This window comes from Pogona vitticeps, chromosome 2, assembly GCF_051106095.1.
Source record: "Pogona vitticeps strain Pit_001003342236 chromosome 2, PviZW2.1, whole genome shotgun sequence".
Classification (NCBI taxonomy): domain Eukaryota; kingdom Metazoa; phylum Chordata; class Lepidosauria; order Squamata; family Agamidae; genus Pogona; species Pogona vitticeps.
Window position 1 is genome coordinate 108,041,063 of NC_135784.1, and position 21,719 is coordinate 108,062,781.

General features: G+C 42.9%; 1 protein-coding gene across 3 annotated transcripts in view; it reads left to right on the top strand.

The window, feature by feature from the left end:
* The window catches only part of RBM27 (RNA binding motif protein 27), a 51,427-nt gene that overhangs the window by 13,829 nt on the left and 15,879 nt on the right, over nucleotides 1-21,719 (top strand). For 2 of the 3 annotated variants that reach the window (XM_072990215.2, XM_072990216.2), the window contains exons 4-9: nucleotides 6,325-6,417; nucleotides 8,029-8,240; nucleotides 8,757-9,017; nucleotides 10,111-10,341; nucleotides 14,534-14,668; nucleotides 19,578-19,727. In XM_072990215.2, the coding sequence (XP_072846316.2) occupies nucleotides 6,325-6,417; nucleotides 8,029-8,240; nucleotides 8,757-9,017; nucleotides 10,111-10,341; nucleotides 14,534-14,668; nucleotides 19,578-19,727 (1,082 nt within the window). The remainder of the gene's footprint in view (nucleotides 1-6,324; nucleotides 6,418-8,028; nucleotides 8,241-8,756; nucleotides 9,018-10,110; nucleotides 10,342-14,533; nucleotides 14,669-19,577; nucleotides 19,728-21,719) is intronic. The other variant, XM_020806497.3, reaches the window with a different exon arrangement.

Genomic DNA, 21,719 nt, shown 5'->3' on the forward strand with positions numbered 1-21,719 from the left:
AACCCATAAATATGATATAAAAAAAAGCAAAGCATGCTGCTTATATACCGCCCCATAGCGCTTCAAGCACTCTCTGGGCGGTTTACAATTTAATTATGCAGGCTACACATTGCCCCCCCAGCATGCTGGGTACTCATTTTACCGACCTCGGAAGGATAGAAGGCTGAATCAACCTTGAGCCGGCTACCTGGGATTTGAACCCCAGGTCGTGAGCACAGTTTTAGCTGCAGTACAGCGGTTTAACCACTGCGCCACGAGGCTCATCACATATACTTGTACAATCCTAACTAGCAAACCAGGAACCATGTTATGAACACAGTATTTTGAACCATGGCCAAAATTAGGCCCAGACACAACACATTGCAGTAGTCCAAATGGGAGGTTGCCAGAGACAACTTAAAAGCAGTCTGTTTGTATCAAAGTAGAATTATAGGATTATCTATTACAGCCTGCGGTAGTGGAAAGTGCATGATAACAGAGAGGTACCTTTGCATCACTTGATAAAGATGAATTAACAAGCCCCACTAAACCATGAGCCTAATATTTTAGGAAGAGTGCAGTCACCTTTGACAACTGGTTGACCCCTACCTCACAACTTCTGTTGTTAATTTTGCCAATAAAATTGCTGTACTATGGGCCAGTCTGACTACAAAATTGAAGTATGTTAGAAAGTATGGCGAGGCATTCTTACTGTGTTTCTTCTTGTTCTATCTTTTAATCCCTTTTACTATAGCAGATTTAGGCATGCTTGAAAATCTCACCTGATAGATAAAGCTGGCTAAAGCTACAGCCTTTGCTTCTGGGTAGCTTGTATCTTCATACTATCTGAAGATACTCAATCTGCCTTTCTCATTCAGTACTGACTCTTCAGCCGTGGTACCTGTTCAGTCTGTCTCCAGCCAGAGAATGAATATGGGCAAATTAAAGTAATAGTGATCAATGGGTATTCTGGTGTTTGGAAAAAATAGGGTATACAAAATTTATATGCAGTAGAAACCAAGGTGATTTCAAACTGTTCAGTGTATCACAGTGGCAGATGACATCTTTAATTTCCTATTGTTGGACCTTTCCAGTTAGAAGATAAAATCTTTTTCTGCTGTACTTCCTTATTTTCCATTTTTAAAACTCTTTTTAGTTTTGCAGTGGTGGAAAAGAAATCTTGCAGAATCTCAACCATGTTCTCATTTAGTTCTTATTCTGATTGCTTGAATCAGTATACAATGATGCTCAAACCATACAATATGTAGTACTGTAGGTGCCTGTTTAAGAAAAAATGTTGTGGCATAGATGAACCAGAGTTCCCTAAGCATAGGATTATCTTGAGTCAGACGGGCTGGCCGTGAAGAGGATATTAGATTAAAGAATTTTGTTATATTTAGATAAGGTCAAATGAGAGATGATATCCTTGCACCTGACAGCCCTACTCCAGCCCTTTCGTATGCATGTAAATCATGTAATATTAGAAGTGATTTTCGTGTCTAGTTCCTAGTTCTCTTCTTTGCTTTCAGATGATTAATTGATAGGTATTTTAGTTTGTTTAGGGATGTGGTGGCACTGCGGGTTAAGCCACAGAAGCCTCTGTGCTGCAAGGTCAGAAGACCAGCAGTCATAAGATTGAATCCACGCAACGGAGTGAGCTCCCGTTGCTTGTCACAGCTCCTGCCAACCTAGCTGTTCGAAAGCATGTAAATGCAAGTAGATCAGTAGTTACCACCACAGTGGGAAGGTAACGGTGTTCCGTGTCTAGTCTGACTGTGGACAAAAGCTAGCTCTACGGCTTAGAGATGGGGATGAGCACCATGCCCTAGAGTTGGGCACAATTGGACTAAATGTCAAGGGGAACCTTTACCTTTACTATTTTAGTGTGTTTAGACCAGACTTCTGGCCTTTGTCTGAAAAGGTTATTTTATTTAATTATATTCTCTCTGTCCTCCACAGAAATTTCAGGGCGGTACAAAGTGCATTATGTAATAAAAGTTAATGGCTTTGAGATTACAACTTTCAATGTATGTTTGGTGCTTTGAGATTACAACTTTCAATGTATGTTTGGTGCAGACTGCTTTTAGTGACTATTGAGGGACTGCAACTCTTCTGCTTATGAAAAATTTAAACCTCCAAATAGCTCTTGATTACTTTGATGTAAAATCTTAATTTAAAAACTGAAGGAGTATGTCTGCTATAGGCAGTTTTGTTTGGTATAGCTTCAAGATAAAATGTTAGCCTTGATTTAAATAAATACAAGTAGTCCATTGTAAGAAATGCAGTAACATAAAATAGTTACACCTGACTGAGTTCTATTACTAAAGCACTTCACCTTTTTCATCTTTCGATCTCTAGCTTGCGGTTATGTAAGATTCAGATTGCCCCATTGCCTTGAAGAGGACTTTCTAGTTGGGCAAGGGGTTAGTGCATTCCCCCTTGCACACAAATGAAGGAAACAGAGAAACAGTGCATGGAATTGATGGTCACATATGGTTCTTCCCAAACAGAAGACTTTTAGGCTCAGGCTCTCTTGGATGAAACCAATGCTCTGGATCCGTTTCAGTCGGGCTTCAGGCCGCGCCATGGCATGGAAATGGCATTGGTCGCCTTACTGGATGACCTACTTAGGGAGGCCAACAGGGGCAAAATGTCCTTGCTCACCCTCCTTGATATCTCAGCCACCTTTGATACCGTTGACCATGGTATCCTCCTGGGGAGGATCTCTGAGTTAAGGATTTCTGGCCTTGCTCTCGCTTGGCTCTGGTCCTTCTTGGAGGGCTATCTCCAGAGAGTTCAGCTTGGGGAGAATGTATCGGTCCCGTGGTCCCTCAGTTGTGGGCTACCGCAGGGTTCAATCATCTCCCCAATTCTGTTCAACATCTATATGAGGCCACGGAGGGGGGTCATCCGGGAGCTTCGTGTCACCAATATGCTGCTGACACCCAGCTCTACATCTCCTTTTTCCTTCCGCAGTGGATGCCATTCCATCCCTTGGGCACTGCCTGGAGGCCGTTCTGCAATGGATGCAGTTGAATGGACTAAGGTTGAACTTGGACAAGACAGAGGTTGTGGGTGGGTGGCCCTGATGTCAGTAGTTTAGGGAACTCCTTCTTTTGGGGGGAGGATGATTCTCACCACAAAGAATTCAGTTTGCAGTCTGGGAGTCCATCTTGACCCGGCGCTTATTATGGAGACCCAGGTAGTGTCCGTGGTTCAGTCTGCCCATTTACATCTTCGGCAGATCACCCAGCTATCTAGACGTGGAGGCGCTCACCACGCTGGTCCATCGCTCGTAGTTTCGAGAATAGACTACTTTAATATTCTCTACGTGGGGCTTCCTTTGAGACTGATGCAGAAGCTCCAGATGGTCCAGAACACAGCAGCCAGGCTATTATTTGTTTATTTATTTAATGTATATGCCACCCACACCACCCAAAGGTCTCTGGGCGGCTTGCAACATTTAAAATAGAATAAAAAGACAATGCAATTAAAATACGGTATATACCCTAAAAATTGCCATCAGGACCCACAGCTGATATTATTTCAATTAAAAGCCTTCTGGAACAGGATGGTTTTGACCTGGCACTGAAATGTCATCAGCGTCGGCACCAGACGAATCTCAGTTGGGATGAAAAGATTTCACCATACAGTATTTCCCCCACCTTGGCAACGTTACACTGGTTATCTATCTGCTTCCACATTGATTTCAAGGTGCTAACCATTGCATACAAAGCCCTTAATGGTTTAGGCCCTTGATACCTGGCAGAGCACCTTCTTCCGCCCAGTTCTACCCATATCACCTGCTCTAGTCAGGCCAGGCAGTTGAGGGGCCTAACGTCAAGAGAGGCCCGGTGGGGAAAAACTAGAAACCGGGCCTTTTTGTCAGTGGCCCCTTGCCTCTGGAACAGCTTACCTGCAGAGATCCGCCTGGCTCCCTCACTGAGGGCCTTCAAGACTAACTTGAAGACATGGCTGTACAGGCAGGCCTTCCCTACAGACATTACCTAGCGTATCTCCCCCTTTCTTTCTTTCTTTCTCTCTCTCTTTTTTTTCTTCCTTTCCCATCTTGAACTCTGTGATTAATCTGGATTTTATCTTAGTTTATTTTTATGTTATATGTAAACCGTCCAGAGTAGAAACATTCTAGATGGGTGGTATATAAATCTAATGAATGAATGAATGAATAAGACTGGTCCCTATGTTTGCATTTGTAGTGGAGATTTAACATTTGAGAGCAAAAAGCTAGCTGATGGTAAACAGAGATGCCAGTGAAAGAAACACCCAGTTTGATTTGATTTCTGAGTTCTTTTTCAAAAGTTTCAGTGCTGACTTATATTTTTCATATTTGAGGGGAACTGCTGTGTCCTCAGGAATAGTAGCAGTACCATGAAGGTGCAGTTCAGGTATAGCATTAACTGAAGCTATATGATCAGGTGCATATATGAAACCAAGCCAGTGTGAGACTAATCAATATCTGTATTGAGAGACCCACATGTGCTCCTCTATCTTAGCAAAGTAAATGTGGGAGGAAATTGTAACATGAAGTGTACAGATTTATTGTGACCCCCAGTTCGTGGTGCATCTCTTTTGTGGTCCTCAGAGTTCGAGCAATAGCCCACCCTATTTAACACTATGGGTGAAATCCTGTTGCACAGATAATGCATATGGAAATTTCTTAATGAATGCCAATTCATGTCATTTGCCTATCTTGACAACAGGATTTTGGCCAAGGTATGATGAAACAGCACTGAAACAGTTCCTCACATTTATATAGCTTTCTAGAGTTATACATGCAATCCTAACGTGGCAGTTTTGAAATAAAAATACTTTGCTTTAAACCTGGAGTGAGTAACTATAAAACTGAACAAGTCTTTATTACGATCATTGACCATCTTAAGGAAGATGGGGTGCAGTCAATTGATATGCCTATTAAAGACTCAAATTAAACCATAACTCAAAATTGGACATCTAAAATTTAAAAAGTAACCTCACATTCATTCTAATATAACCAGAATATAGAAATCCAGGGGGCAGTGAGTAAAAAGAAGAGGATTCTAAAGGATTAAATAAGTATTGTGACACTTAGAGGTTGGTGTATCTATAAGTAAAAAGTACAGTCATAAAATAGTTCCAAGTAATTATAAGTATACACACACACATATAATGGCATTAATCAAGCATTAAAAGGCATAACATTAAATATAAATATTAGTCTGTGATGCCTGTCATCACCCTGCGAATTTTAATCGTAGCCGCACAGAATCTAGCAACGTCATATGTTGTAACAGAATTAGTATCTGACAGCAGCAAGGAGGTATAAAATTGACCTGAGCATCCCAGATATTTATGGACTGTTGGTAAGATGAAATTAGTTTGACTATCTCTATAAAACGAACATTGAAGGAGCACGTGCTCTGTTGATTCTATGTCACAAGGGCATTGTCTCTCCAAGTAAGGGATCCTCCGATATCGGCTCCCAAGAACACCTGAGGGAAGGGAGGAGGGAGTAACCATAGTTCTCCAGATGCTTTTGACCCACAGTTCCTGACACCTCTGAGTAGCATGGCCAGTGATGAGAGATTGTTGAAGTTGCTGTCCGAAGACATTTGGAGGGCCACACTTGCCTGCCTTATCTTGAAAAATAGCAGATGTACTAGAGGAATTAAAAAACAAATATTTTTGTGTATGTCGGTGTGGGTGTGCGCGTACACACACACACACACCACCCATCTAGACTGAAGCCTACTCTGGGTAGCTAACAATAAAAAATGGAATAAAAACAATATGATAAAGTAAAAACCAACAATAATAATGTGGCAAAAGAAAAAAATTCAAGTGATGACAGGAGGGAAAGCCTGCCTAAAGAGCCAGGTCTTAAGTTTGGTCTTAAAAACACCAGCAGGGGAGCCAGGCAGATCTCTGAAGGGAGATTGTTCCAAAGGCGAGGGGCCACTGCCGAGAAGGCCCGATTTCTGTTCTTTCTCTCCAGGCCTCCCTCAGCGTTAGGCCGAGGGTATATCATAACAGGACCTTTTTTTTCCCACTTGTTCTCAGTAAAGGTGTTTTTAATTGTTATTATTTTATTGATTAATTTATTGAGAGTGTCTGAAGAAAGCAGAGACTGAAATGTTTTGCCATGAAATTAAAGTACTTCTGTTTTGTTCATTACTCTGCTATATTTATGACACTTAAGTTAACCTCATCCTTCTAGGATCTGAAGCTGATGTTGGAAGTGCTATTAGATGCTGTAAAAATGAGATATTTTCTTGATCATAGATTATTTCCTATGATTTTCCTTTGGGCTGGGATTAACCTGTGGTAATGGTTTGCTGTTCTTCCTTGGACATTTCAGGAATCTTTTGAAGAAGAGAGAGAGAGCAAAAAGAAGAAATACACTAGCCCGCAGAAAAATCGTTCAGATCCTAGTGAACAAAGGTTAGTGGGGTTTTTTTAGCTATTGCATGTGTGTTCCCCCTTCTTTGAGGTTACAGCCAAAATGTCTTCCAACAGATAACATTATTTATTAAGAGTGATTATGTTGTAGAGGATTGTATTTTGTGTCCTGTGGTTGGGATGTATGCTGTTGCACTATGAGATAAATACCTTTTTCAGCCCTCTAATACAGTGGTGCGCTGCATAGCGACGATAATCCGTGCAGCCAAAATCGTCGCTATACGGATTTGTCGCTATGCGAAATAAAAAAGCCCATAGGAATGCATTAAAACCCGTTTAATACGTTCCTATGGGCAAAAAACTCACCTTTATGCGAAAATCCTCCATACGGCCACCATTTTCGCTGCCCGGTAAACAAGGAATCCAGGCGAAAACACAGTGGGTGGCCATTTTGCCATCTTCTCTGCTTCAGCCCCTCCCACTCCCCACCTCACAGCTGATCGGCGCTGGTCTTAGAAGCTTCCCCAGGCTTGCCCAGCAGGTAAACAGGAAATGCACTGGGGAAGCCTCTGAAACCTGCACTTTGCCTGAGTGGGGGTGTGGCAGGGGCAGGCCCGCCCCCCAGAGCCCCCCCTCACCCCCCCCCCGTGGCAAAGCAGGGCTTTCAGAGCTGCATTTTCACTGCTGAAAAAGTCCCAGGAGGCTTCTGAAAGCGGCGCTTTGCCGGAATGGGGATGGGTGGGGGTGTGGCAGGGGCAGGCCTTCCACCCCAGAGACCCCCTCGCGCCGCTTTCAGAAACCTCCTGGGGCTTTTTCAGCAGTGAAAATGCACCTCTGAAAGCCCCGCTTTGCTGCGGGGGGGGGCGCTGAGGGGTGGCAGGAGGGTGGCGGGCCTGCCCCTGCCACACCCACCCCAGCAAAGCGCAGGTTTCAGAGGTTTCCCCAGTGCATTTCCACTGCCTGTTTACCTGCTGGGCAAGCCTGAGGAAGCTTCTAAGACCAGCACCAATCAGCTGTGAGGTGGGGAGGGGGAGGGGCTGGAGAGGAGAAGATGGCTCCCGGCTCTTTTCTGGGACGGATTCCTTGGCGCACCCCGCCGATCAGCTGTGCGAAAACGGGGCATTTGCAATGATCACTTCGCCCCCTCATCGCAAACGCCCTGCTTTTGCACAGCTGATCGGTGGGCCTTTGCGAAGATTGCGTGTCCCGCCGATCAGCTGTGCGAAAATGGGGCGTTTGCGATGATGGGGGGGAAGCCATCATCGCAAAGTGATTTTTTCCCATAGGGAACATCGCAATGGGATCGCAAAAGCGATCCCAGGATCTTCATCGCTATGCAGATTTGTCATTAAACGGGGCGCCCATTAAGCGAGGCACCACTGTACAAATGATTTTTGGTTTTCACTTAATATTGCTGTCTCTAGTACAAAAAACTAATGGAGTGATTACTGTTGACTATGAATACTGTCCACTTCCAGGTCTTTTTTAGTTCTTGCTATGTTAGCCTGAGAATATTTGCTATGGGAAAAAATGCCTAGAACCTCACACAAATTGCATATTGTAAAAATCCAATAATTGTATCTTGATGCAGTAAGCCATTTAAGTTCTTTGTTGTCAGCTAGCCATTCAAGTCTATGTGGTATGCCTTTATAGAAACAGAGAACGAAAAAGAGATGATGGTAAATGGAGGGACTATGATAGATACTACGAAAGGAATGACTTATACAGAGACAAATATGACTGGCGAAGAGGAAGAAGTAAGAGCCGCAGTAAAAGCAGAGGTCTGAGCCGGAGTCGTAGCCGCAGCAGGGGCAGAAGCAAAGACCAGGATGCGAACAAAGACAGGGACGCAAACAGAAATATTGGTGAGTTGTCAAGGAGTTGGTCAGAAAAGGACTTATTTTGTCCCAATATATGGAAAGCATGCTTTTTATTCTGATAAAAATGTTGCCTAGTTTTTTGACAAATTTATCAAACAAATGGAATTTTGTAGAAAAGAACTGACTGCTTATGTCATTAAAGCAGGATAAAAGCTATCCTTTGGAGAGGGTTCTGACTAAAAGGTGTTTTTTTAAAAAATTTGTTCTGAAGTGTATTCTACTGTATCAGTACCTTCTAGTGTTACTTTGCTTGTTGGTAGAGGTTGTTGCTTTAAACTCCTGAGTTTCTTTCATCGGAGAAGAAATGTTGAGCTCTGTTTGTTGCATTTCAAAAAAAATCTTACATTGTCTTTAAAAAATAACTTGAAATAGTGGTTCAGTAGACTGTGAGGAAAAAGAATCTAGTAACTGAAATTATCTATAAAAGAGTATTTTCTATTTCTTTAATTACTGAGGAAAAACATAGAAATTTAACTAATTTTGCTGCTTTAAAAAAAACAGAGCACAGAGAACGAGCCAAATTCAAATGTGAAAGGGGTGACATGGAGAGCTCATATAACCCAGCGTCTTTGTCTTCCATCAACTCGAGTGAGCAGTATTCCTCTGGAGCACAATGTATTCCCAGTGCTGTGACTGTGATTGCACCTGCTCACCATTCTGAAAACACAACAGAAAGCTGGTCGAACTACTATAGCAATCATTCTGCTCCTAACACATTTGGCAGAAATGCTCCACCAAAAAGGCGTTGTCGAGATTATGATGGTAAGTGTTGCCTCTGCTTACCCTTCTAAACTGTTTCTCTTCTGAACTTTGCTTGCAGCCAGTTTTGTTGGTGATGCAAGATGCACAATGTGGATGAGATTTAGATTCTATATTAATTTATGTGGTCCTTCATTACATTATGCATTGGGTGCTGGAACAGTGGTGGGTATTGTACGTTTTCTACTCAGACAGGTGATTTTGGTTCCATATTGTGGGGCTGTTTTGGCAATGTATACTCATTGGGCCCATTTCCTTGCAACTGTTAACAGTTGTTGGCTGACTGACACTTTGCCATGTGCTTAATCTGCTTGACCACCCAAAGGGGAGCACTAGGCAAATCAAAATATTTTTCTTCCTTCTTGCTGTTGTTTACTTATTTGGAGAGGACAGGTGAACAGTCTGCAACATTATAGAAAAGACAGTGGTTAAATAAGGAAGCTCTGTGCATCAGTAGTGGGTTACTCTAGTTTATATAGATCTCTACAGGTGCCCAGTTATGCTGACTCCTAATGCCAGCCCTGGTATGAAAGGAAAACCCTGTTTACTCATAACTTCCACACACAAATATACTAAATATTTTGAATAGCATCAAAAATTAGTATCTTAGTTAGACAATATGAGGTATCATAATGTTCACTAAAATCCTTACAAGTTTCATTCAGTGTTGTGGGAGGTGCAGTTCTGATTATTTTGTTCTGATTCTCCCTCTTTCTTTGCTGTTATGTTTTAGATACGGTATAGTAATTGTGCATTTGTACAGAAGGATATTCCTTTCCTGTAAATTAATGTTGATACCTGTTTTTGCTTGAAACACTATAAACACTATAAACACTATCAGGATTACAGAGTACTATTACACCTTACTACACCATCATATAATCTTGGATGAGTCCTGAGATTAGTACCATTCTTCAAAAAAAATTGCCCCACATTGAGACTTGCTGTTGATTAGTAAATACATTAAGCAGCCAAAAACAATCTTTTTTTTTGTATCCTTCAAAGCTACTTGAGCAAATCACAAAAAGCTTTAATATTATTATTGTTATTGTTATTCCAAATGTCTATTGTATGTGATGACTTTGTTTCTTAACAGAGCGAGGATTTTGTGTGCTTGGTGACCTCTGTCAGTTTGATCATGGAAATGACCCATTGGTTGTAGATGAAGTATCTTTGCCAAGCATGATTCCTTTTCCACCACCACCTCCAGGACTTCCTCCTCCTGGAATGTTAATGATGCCTACACAAGGCCCAACTCACAGCATGCGAGTGCCTGGCCCGCAAATGCATCCTCGGCCGCCGCCACCTGTCAGAATTCCTATACCAAGTAAGGTTTTTTTTAAAAGTACTGGAAATACTGCAGTTTATTTTGTGCAGCTACAGTAATTGGGAAGATTGCAGGCAAGGTCGTTCTTTTTTTATGTTGTTATTTTACAGGAATTTAGATCTATATACTGTATTTGAGTAATAAAAATGAATTGCCCCAAGTGTAAAATCACTTTAAATGAGGTGGGGTGTCTGAATGAAGTAGGAATGTCTCAAGCAGGGACAGGCAACCAATGAGGGTCCATGGGCTGCCCTTTCTCCCTTGCCCCTCAGGCTGTACCTGCCCCTTGTTTGGGAAGTAGAACTGACTAGCAGGTCACTTACTGTGTGTGTGTGTTTAGTCGTTTAGTCGTGTCCGACTCTTCGTGACCCCATGGACCAGAGCACGCCAGGCCCTCCTGTCTTCTACTGCCTCCCGGAGTTGTGTCAGGTTCATGTTGGTTGCTTCGCAGACACTGTCCAGCCATCTCATCCTCGGTCGTCCCCTTCTCCTCTTGCCATCACACCTTCCTAACATCAAGGTTTTTTCCAAGGACTCTTTTCTTCTCATGAGATGGCCAAAGTACTGGAGCCTCAGCTTCAGGATCTGTCCTTCCAGTGAGCACTCAGGGTTGATTTCCTTTAGAATTGATAGGTTTGTTCTCTTTGCAGTCCAGGGGATTCTCAAGAGCCTCCTCCAGCACCACAATTCAAAGGCATCAATTCTTCGGCGGTCTGCTTTCTTTATGGTCCAGCTCTCACTTCCATACATCACGACAGGAAAAACCATAGCTTTGACTATTCGGACTTTTGTTGGCAAGGTGATGTCTCTGCTTTTCAAGATGCTGTCAAGATTTGTCATCGCTTTCCTCCCAAGAAGAAGGCGTCTTTTAATTTCAGGGCTGCTGTCTCCATCTGCAGTGATCATGGAGCCCAGGAAGATAAAATTTGACACTGCCTCCATATCTTCCCCTTCTATTTCCCAGGAGGTGATGGGGCCAGTGGCCATGATCTTAGTTTTTTTGATGTTGAGTTTCAGACCATTTTTTGCACTCTCCTCTTTCACTCTCATTACAAGGTTCTTTAATTCCTCCTCACTTTCTGCCATCAGAGTGGTATCATCTGCATATCGGAGGTTGTTGATATTTCTTCCGGCAATCTTAATTCCGGCTTGGGTTTCTTCCAGTCCAGCCTTCCGCATGATGTATTCTGCATATAAGTTAAATAAGCTGGGGGACAATATACAGCCTTGCCGTACTCCTTTCCTAATTTTGAACCACTCAGTTGTTCCATGACCAGTTCTAACTGTTGCTTCCTGTCCCACATATAGGTTTCTCAGGAGACAGATAAAGTGGTCAGGCACTCCCATTTCTTTAAGAACTTGCCATAGTTTGTTGTGGTCCACACAGTCAAAGGCTTTCGCATAGTCAATGAAGCAGAAGTAGATATTTTTCTGGAACTCTCTGGCTTTCTCCATAATCCAGCGCAAGTTAGCAATTTGGTCTCGAGTTCCTCTGCCTCTTCGGAATCCAGCTTGTACTTCTGGGAGTTCTCGGTCCACATACTGCTGAAGCCTACCTTGCAGGATTTTGAGCATAACCTTGCTAGCGTGCGAAATGAGTGCAATTGTTCGGTAGTTGGAGCATTCTTTGGCACTGCCTTTCTTTGGGATTGGGATGTAGACTGATCTTTTCCAATCCTCTGGCCACTGTTGGGTTTTCCAAACTTGCTGGCATATTGAATGTAGCACCTTAACAGCATCATCTTTCAAGATTTTAAATAGTTCAACTGGGATGCCATCACCTCCACTGGCCTTGTTGTTAGCCAGGCTTTCTAAGGCCCACTTGACTTCACTCTCCAGGATGTCTGGCTCAAGGTCAGCAACTACATTGTCTGGGTTGTCCGGGATATCCAAATCTTTCTGATATAATTCCTCTGTGTATTCTTGCCACCTCTTCTTGATGTCTTCTGCTTCTGTTAGGTCCCTCCCATTTTTGTCTTTTATCATGTTCATCTTTGCGCAAAATGTTCCTCTAATATCTCCAATTTTCCTGAACAGCTCTCTGGTCTTTCCTTTTCTGTTATCTTCCTCTATTTCTTTGCATTGTTCATTTAAGAAGGCCCTCTTGTCTCTCCTTGCTATTCTTTGGAAGTCTGCATTCAATTTTCTGTAACTTTCCCTATCTCCCTTGCATTTTGTTTCCCTTCTCCTCTCTGCTATTTCTAAGGCCTCGTTGGACAGCCACTTTGCTTTCTTGCATTTCCTTTTCTTTGGGATGGTTTTCGTTGCTGCCTCCTGGACAATGTTACGAGCCTCTATCCAAAGTTCTTCAGGCACTCTGTCCACCAAATCTAGTTCCTTAAATCTGTTCTTTACTTCCACTGTGTATTCATAAGGGATTTGGTTTAGATTATACCTGAGTGGCCCAGTGGTTTTTCCTACTCTCTTCAGTCTAAGCTTGAATTTTGCTATGAGAAGCTGATGATCAGAACCGCAGTCAGCTCCAGGTCTTGTTTTTGCTGACTGTATAGAGCTTCTCCATCTTTGGCTGCAGAGAATATAATCAATCTGATTTCGATATTGCCCATCTGGTGATTTCCATGTATAGAGTCGCCTCTTGTGTTGTTGGAAAAGAGTGTTTGTGATGACCAGCTTATTCTCTTGACAAAACTCTATTAGCCTTTGTCCTGCTTCGTTCTGAACTCCAAGGCCAAACTTCCCTGTTGTTCCTTTTATCTCTTGGCTCCCTACTTTAGCATTCCAGTCCCCTAGAATGAGAAGAACATCTTTCTTTGGTGTCAGTTCTAGAAGGTGTTGTAAATCCTCATAGAATTGTTCAATTTCAGTCTCCTCAGCAATGCTGGTTGGTGCATAAACTTGGATTATTGTGATGTTGAATGGTCTGCCTTGGATTCGTATTGACATCATTCTATCATTTTTGAGATTGTATCCCATTACAGCTTTTCCCACTCTTTTGTTGACTATGAGGGCTACTCCATTCCTTCTACGGGATTCTTGCCCACAGTAGTAGATATGATAATCATCTGAGCTGAATTCGCCCATTCCTGTCCATTTTAGTTCACTGATGCCCAGGATGTCAATGTTTATTCTTGCCATCTCCTGTTTGACCACCTCCAGCTTCCCAACGTTCATAGATCTTACATTCCAGGTTCCTATGCAGTATTTTTCTTTACAGCATTGGACTTTCCTTTCACTTACTAGTTTTCTCAAATATTTACTTTTTTATGCCAAGAAAGGTTCGAGGGTCATACCTCTTGTTTTAGGTAAGAATTATGACTTATGGTGGGTAATAAAGGTGCCATATTCTGTTGTCCCAGGTAATTTATTTTATGAGGAGTTCACAAACAACCTTGGGAGATGTTAAATCTTCATCCTATATCAAGTATACTTCTGTTGATTATCTCACAGCACAACAATATATTATTCCCTGCAGCCCTCTAGTCTACGCGCACACACGCATACACACACACAATAGCTCCAGAGAGTTTTTCATTTCCTAGATTGTTAATAGTCAAGAGTAATGCCCAGCTGGGCATTAATGACAGTTTTCAAGCCCAGCAAGGATACCTGACTCTAGAAGGGGAGACAGATAGATGGACGACCTAAACTCTCTTGAGTTGTTGTGAAGATAATGTTGGAACAGGGGAGTAGCAACCCATAGTTTCTGCCAAAGACTTTGATGGCTTTGGAGATGATTTGAAGATGTGACATCATGCAGGTATTTCAAGAGACAGTGTAAGTCTTAAGGCCAGGAAGAGGAAGAAAGTGTGGTAATTTGAGACAGCAGAGGAACTCACACTGGTAAGGCTGAATGTTGAATGCCATGCACAAGGTTGTATTGGTATATCAAAACAAAGAGATAAGGGCCAAGGCAGTGAGATTCTTTAGAGCTAAGGAGGAGCTTCAGCTGAGTGCGGGACACAGCAGGAAGATGCTGCAAGGGATTCAAAGAGAAATATGCGTCCAGAGCAAGAAGATGGTGAATTCATTTGGCACCAAGTGATGCATAAGATAAGGGAACCAAATAAAATAACAAAAAAAGTGAGGGATGATGAACTGTCTGGTAATGATTAAAATGTATAGTGTGGGAGCTCTAAGGGGAAAGGCCATATATTGGGGCAGTTGTAAAAAAAAAAAAAAAAAGGAAGAGGCAACCTAGACAGAGCTTTTAGCATTGTCTGTTTCATTCCAGGACCTCCTTTATCACAGTCAAGTTTGATCAACAACCGAGACCAGCCAGGAACAACTACAGTGCCCAGCCTTGCACCAGTGGGAGCAAGACTACCTCCTCCACTACCACAAAATCTACTATATTCAGTTTCAGAACGTAAGCAGATGTAGTCTTCTAACTCTTGTGTGATACAGTAGAATTTTCACTAATGTAAACAGTATGTGTGTAAAATTATGGTGAAGCTTTAATAAGAAATGCTTCATGCATAGTAAATGTGTGTTATCATGTATGGCAGCTATTGAGTATTTCAGCAATTTATGCAGGGATTTGTGCTGCATTTATATGGCCAGACTGGACAATAAATTTGCCACAGGGGATATGATATGATATGATTAGAGCACACGCCATATCTCAAAGATAAAAGAAAGCTTTATTGTAGAAGAAGGGAAGTGAGGAAAGAGGTGAGAGTGAGTGAACAATGCATAAAAATTAGAGATGGGGGTATTCATATACGAATATCCCCCCCACAGGTGCAGATAATGAGGGTCCAGCCCCTGGGGCCAGATGGACCACTCACGATTTCGCTGCTGCTGCGAGCTCTGTGGAACCTTCCTATCTCTCCGTTGCTTGCGATAGATTAGCCACTCTGCAACCTGCCTTCTGCCAGGACTGGCTAATCTGTCACGAGCAACAGAGCAATAGGAAGGCTCCGTGAAGCTTGCGGTAGTGGCGAAATCATGAGTGGTTGGTCTTGCCCCCGGTGGGCCGCACCTTTGTTATCTGCAACTGTGGGGCAATATTCATATACATCTCTAATAATGTAAGAGGAGAAAATGGGTACAATGATAACTTCCGAAGGAGAGATTCTTTTAGAAAGTAAAGCAGTATGGGCTCATGGCCCTCAAAAGTGATGTGCTAAATTCTTCTGTTCTCATGTCTTTTGTGACCCACAGGAGATCCTGTCATACCTGTAGATAGGTTGCAAAATAAGTCTCCCTTATATTGTTTTCCAGTAATTTTTATAACTTGGACCAACAATACACTTTAAATGTTAAGGCACCCTTTAAGAACCAGGTTCATTTTCTCCCTATGTGCTATGTTTAACTTCCCAAGTACAGTACGTACACACTGTCTACATAAAATATTGCTTGTAAAATTCTAAAAATTCAAATTTAATGTTCACTACTTGTTTCTCAGGAGAGAACAAGGGGAATTTCTGTAATGGTTAGCAGACCTTAGTATTATATGTAATTACACTTTAGTCTTAATCATTGATAATACATTAGAAAGCACATGGCTGCTTTGCTATAGGAATAAATCTGAGGAACTGTAACTTAAAAATTGTACAAAGCTGTGTGTGTTTTAATGCTCCCAAGCATTAATACTCTTCTCCTGGTTTTTGCTTCACTTGTAGTTTATTTTTCGCTCCATAAGACGCACCTCTCCATAAGACGCACCAAATTTTTAGGAGAAGAAAACAGGAAAAAAATCTGTTTTCTTCTCCTAAAAATTGGTGAGCCTTATGGAGAGGTCCATCTTATGGAACACAACCTAGGACCATTTGGAGGCTCACCCAGCCCCCCCCCCCGAAGGCCAGAGGGGGCAAAATCACCACCTTCTGGGGCTCTTTTGAGGCTTGGAAATCTTCAGAAGAGCCTCAGAAGGTGGCAATTTCGCCCCCTCTAGCCTGGGGGGGGGGGCAGGGTGAGCCTCCAAAGGGTCCTAGAGTGTGTTCCAGGACGTTTAGAGACTCACCCTGCCCCCCCCCCCGGGGTCAGAGGGGCCAAAATTGCCACCTTCTGGGGCTCTTTTAAGGCTTGGGAAGTTTCAGAAGAGCCCCAGAAAATGGCAATTTCGCCCCTTCTAGCCCGGCGGGGGGGGGGCAGGGTGAGCCTCCAAAGGGTCCTAGAGTGTGTTCCAGGACCCTTTAGAGACTCACCCTGCCCCCCCGGGGTCAGAGGGGGCAAAATCGCCACCTTCTGGGGCTCTTTTAAGGCTTGGGAAGCTTCAAAAGAGCCCCAGAAGGTGGCGATTTTGCCCCCCCTGGACCCGTGGGGGGGTGGGGGAAGCATGGCAAGGGTCCAAGGGAGCCTTCCAGAACCTTGCCACACTCCCCCCACCCCCCCACGGGGCCAGCGCAGGCAAAATAGCGACCTTCCAGGACCTTTTGAGAAGCTTTCAAGCCTCTCAAAAGGTCCTGAGAGCTGGCGATTTTGCCCCCCCGGCCCCGTGAGGGGGTGGGGGAAGCGTGGCAAGGGTCCAAGGGAGCCTTCCAGACCCTTGCCACACTCCCCCCACACACCCCCACGGGGCCAGCCCGGGCAAAATAGTGACCTTCGAGGACCTTTTGAGAGGCTTGAAAGCCTGGAAGGTCGCTATTTTGCCCACGCTGGCCCCGTGGGGGGGTGGGGGAGCATCGCAAGGGTGCTGGAAGGCTCCCTCGGACCCTTGCGACGCTCCCCCCCACGGGGCCAGTGGGGGCGAAGTCACCACCTTTGCACCATAAGACGCACGGACTTTCTACCCCCCCCCCTTTGGAGAGAAAAAAAGTGCGTCTTATGGTGCAAAAAATACGGTAACTGAATCAGTCATATCCTTGAAGAGATTGTGGCTGAAATCCTGCAGCACAACTATGTGAATCATAAATGGTGATGATGTCATCACCTGGCAACATCAATCTTTAATACTTCCTAAATCCCTCCCCCCTTCAGGTTCTGAGGCTGCCTAGGGATCCTTTTTGCCCTGGGGAAGCCTTTTGGCCTTAATACTGGAAAACCTTAATATTGGAAAACCTAAAGCCTTTTGACTTTAATATTGGAAAAACTCTGCTGATAGTCCCAATCTGACAGTGGGACTGCTGATGGTAATTTTCCCATATTAAAGCCCCCATCCCTGTTCTGAGGCTCCTAAAATTTTTGCTGGTCAAAAGGGATCCTTTAGGAAGCCTTGGGACGTGAGGAGGGGAGGGCTAAAGAGTTTTAAATTAAATCATCATAATTTCACGAAATGCCTGTTACAACTGGATTTTAGGCAGTGAATGATATGTACTCCACCTTTCTGATCTTAAGAAAAATCTATGATAGTCATTGTTGGATCTTGAATGCTTACTCCTTGGAAACAGAAATATCTAAGAAAATGGTTATCTAAATTGCCTAGGCTTAGATGAAGTACTTAATCTGCAATAATTTGGATTTTTGTAAATTTTTTGTAAATTTTTGTAAAAAAAATAACATGTTATATTCTACTGTATCTCATTTTGTTTCAAAACTGACACACCTCTACTCTTATCAGGTTTATGACTTGGGATTCAGGACAGGAAAGAATTTACACTGTTGAAAGTATACCATGTAGCTTAATGAGATTTCAGTGTCTTCATAAATCTTTTGTTTTCCATTTTACAACTTTCTTTTCAACCCTTCTTGCTCTCACTTTTTTGTTAATCATTTTGTTGGCTTGGAGATACTCCTAGATTTGTATCTGAGTCTCAATGCTTACATCTCAGCAGTGGCTAGGAGTGCATTTATACAATTAAAAGTAGGTGCCAGCTGCACCCCTTCCTAGCGAGGTCTGCTTTGGCCCCAGTGACACATGCCTTTGTTACATCCAGGCTGAATTATGGTGGAGCCACCTCTGGAAAGTGCCAGTAAAACGTTAGTGGGTCCAATCAGCCAGATTGTTTACTGAGGTTGTTTACAGGGAACACATAACCCCTCTGTTACAACAGCTCTACTGGCTGCTGATCAATTTCTGGACACAATTCAAAGTGCTGGTTCTAACCTATAAAGCCCAAAACAGCTTGTGCCCAAGCTATCTCAAAGACCATGTCTCCCTTTATGAGCCTCCTGGGATGTTAAGATTATCAGGAGAGGCCTTTCTCTCATCCCACCACCTTCACAGGTGTGTTTGATGGGGACATAGGCAAGAGCCTTTTCTGTTGCTGTTCCCAGACTTTGGAACTTCCTCCCATAGGCAGCCAAGCTCACCCCATCTTTTCTGTTTTTCTGCAAATGGGCAAAGACCTTTCTCTTCAGGTAACCTTTCCCTGAGTGACTGGGTGCCTGAATGGGGTTTCAAAAGGGATTTTTGTACCTTGCTGCATTGAATGTGTTTTGGTGTTGCTTTTGTGTACTGTTTTTTGGTATAGTATTTGTTTGATCTTTTTTAGTATTGTACTGTATATTCACTGTTAGCTTTAAATGCTGTCTTTTAATTATGTAAAACCACCATTGCTCCTTTTTAAGGAGAAAGATGGAGTGTGAATGAATGAATAAGACTTCATCTAGTGCTGGCTTATCTGGAGCTCAACTTGGCATGATCCATGCATCATATATTGACTGAAATCCTGTTGCTTTGTGCAGTAAGCCGCACTAGAGTAGGGCCTAAATCTGTGGGCATTTGTTTGGTGACCCTCTTCTGTAACTTCCATTTATTTAAATGGGCCTATTCTAGTCTGACTAGTTGCATAGTAAGTCACAACCACAATAGGCCTATTTGAATCAATAGCACTTACAGAGTTTACCACAATACTCCACTGTTTCAGTGGACCGACTCTAGTGCTACTTACAACACTAAGCAACAGGATTTCAGCCATGGTGCAGATTTTTTTGTAACAGAACTTGAAATTGTTTTGGAATAACATGTATTATATGTATTCGCGAAGACTTTCACGGCCGGGATCTAATGGTTGTTGTGGGTTTTTCGGGCTTCTTGGCTGTGTCCAGGAAGAACCACTTTCAGAACACGGCCAAGAAGCCCGAAAAACCCACAACAAACATGTATTATAACTTAACCATATCTTGCTATGCTTTCCATTTCCATTGCGTTCTCTGAAGTATGTTTTAACTGATGGCTGCTCTTTGTTACAAACTGACTTCCATTCTCAATGCAATTTTATATTTTAGTGCTACTAGCCACTTTGAGTACAGTTTGTGATTGAAAGGTAGAATATAGTAAATAAATTTTAGTTGAAACATACACATAGGGTTTGTTAACTAAGTAGTGTTTTGTTAACTCACTGGTTTTTTTAAACTAACCATGAATCCATTCTGTGTCTCTCTTATAATAGATACATATGAACCGGATGGTTATAATCCAGAAGCCCCTAGTATCACCAGTACTGGTAGATCACAGTATCGGCAGTTTTTTTCAAGGATACCAATGCAGCGTCCAAATCTTATTGGCCTAACGTCTGGTGAGATGGATACAAATCCAAGAGGTGAGATCATGTGTCCCGAGTCCAGACTGAGCACATTTCAATATTTGTTTTGCAGGACACTACAAGAGGTAACACTAATGAAGATGCTGTGTTTAGTCACTTGATTTTCTACATTGAATACTTGCTTTTCCTCTGATCTTTAATTTAAAGTGTTTGAAAAAGGAGAATCACTTTTTCAGACTCCAGAACAGGTGAATTGGGCCCAGACTTGATTTTCTACAAACAAAAGGAACCAAGATCCAACAGAGGCTAGAAGAGAAAGGAGGAAGGCAATTTTCCAGTTCTCACTGACCACAGAGAAAGAACTATAAAAATAGTCTTCCTCCTGTTTATTCAGAAGACATTATAACAGAATGCGTTTAAAAAGTTTAGAATATCTACCTGTCCACCAGTGCTCTTAATTAGTAAGAACCTTACATGGCTTGTGTTAAGATGCAGTCAGATGAATGCATAATTCTTGAATTGCACCAACTTTAATTGTCAAATCAGGTGGTTGATTGGGATGCTGGTACTGAAACTGTGGATAGAAAGACAAGTTTTTCTAGTCGTTCAAATGATTTTATTGTATATATTGGTGGTTCTGTCAAATTACCTGCCCCAACTTTAAGCTCCTCTGTTAGGCATGGGGACATGATTGGTGATCCCAGAGAATTTAGATTAGGCATCCTTCAGTCTCAAGAGACTATGGTAACATGCTCTGTATGGAGGACTTGGAATAGCGTCTAGGGTGGCTGAGGAGGCCAATTAGTGACAAACCCTTCCACACTGAAGACAAATTCAATCTGTCCCCTGTCCAGCTCCCTGATTTTGCTGGTTTCGGGACTGCCTCTTTGCCTCGGCCTGCTGAGCAAGTGTCTCTTCAAATTGAGAGAGGCCATGATGCACTGCTTGCTTCCAGGTTGAACACTCAGATGCCAAGATTTCCTATCTGTTGAGGTCCATTCCTAAGTCCTTCAGATCCCATTTGCAGATATCCTTATATCGCAGCTGTGGTCTCCCTCTGGGGCAATTTCCCTCCACTGATTCTCCATACAGGAGATTTTTTGGAATCCGACCATCAGCATTCTCACGACATGCCCAAGCCAATGTAGACGTCGCTGTTTCAGTAATGTATACATGCTAAAAATTCCAGCTTGTTGTAGGACTACTCTGTTTGGAACTTTGTCCTGCCAGCTGATACCAAAAATGCGTTGGAGACAACGTGTTCACCTTCCTCTCCTGCCATGCAGAAAGGGTCCAGGACTCACTGCAGTACGAGAGTATGCTCAGGACACAGGCTGTATAGACCAGGATCTTGGTATATGCCGTAAGCTTCTTATTAAGCCATACTCTCTTTATGAGTCTAGAGAACATGGTAGCTGCTTTGCCAATGTGTTTATCCAGCTGGACATCTAGGGAGAGAGTGTCAGAGATCGTTGAGCCAAGGTACACAAAGTTATGAACAACCTCCAATTCTTGTGTGGAGATGGTAATAGAGGTGAGTCCACGCCCTGGCCCATGACTTGTATTTTCTTCAGGCTGATTGTTAGTCCAAAGTCTTGGCAGGCCTTGCTAAAACGATTCATGAGTTGTTGGAGGTCTTCAGCAGAGTGGGCAACAACAGCTACATCATCGGAGAAGAAGAAGTCCCGCATGCATTTCAGTTGGACTTTGGTCTTTACTCTCAATCTAGAGAGATTAAAGAGCTTTCCATCTGATCTAGTCCGGAAATAGACACCTTCTGTTGCAGTTCCAAAAGCGTGCCTCAGCATGACAGCAAAAAAGATCCCAAACAGGGTCGGCGCGAGAACACATCCCAGTTTCACTCCACTTGGGATGTCAAAGGGATCTGCTGTTGAGCCATCAAAAACTACAGTGCCCTTCATTTCCTCATGAAAGGACCTGATGATGTTAAGGAGTCGAGATGGACATCCAGTGTTGGGAAGTATTTCCTGGAGAATGCTCATATAACTAGTGGGGTACTTTAGTAAGGTTCCTGTGTATGGATTCAGC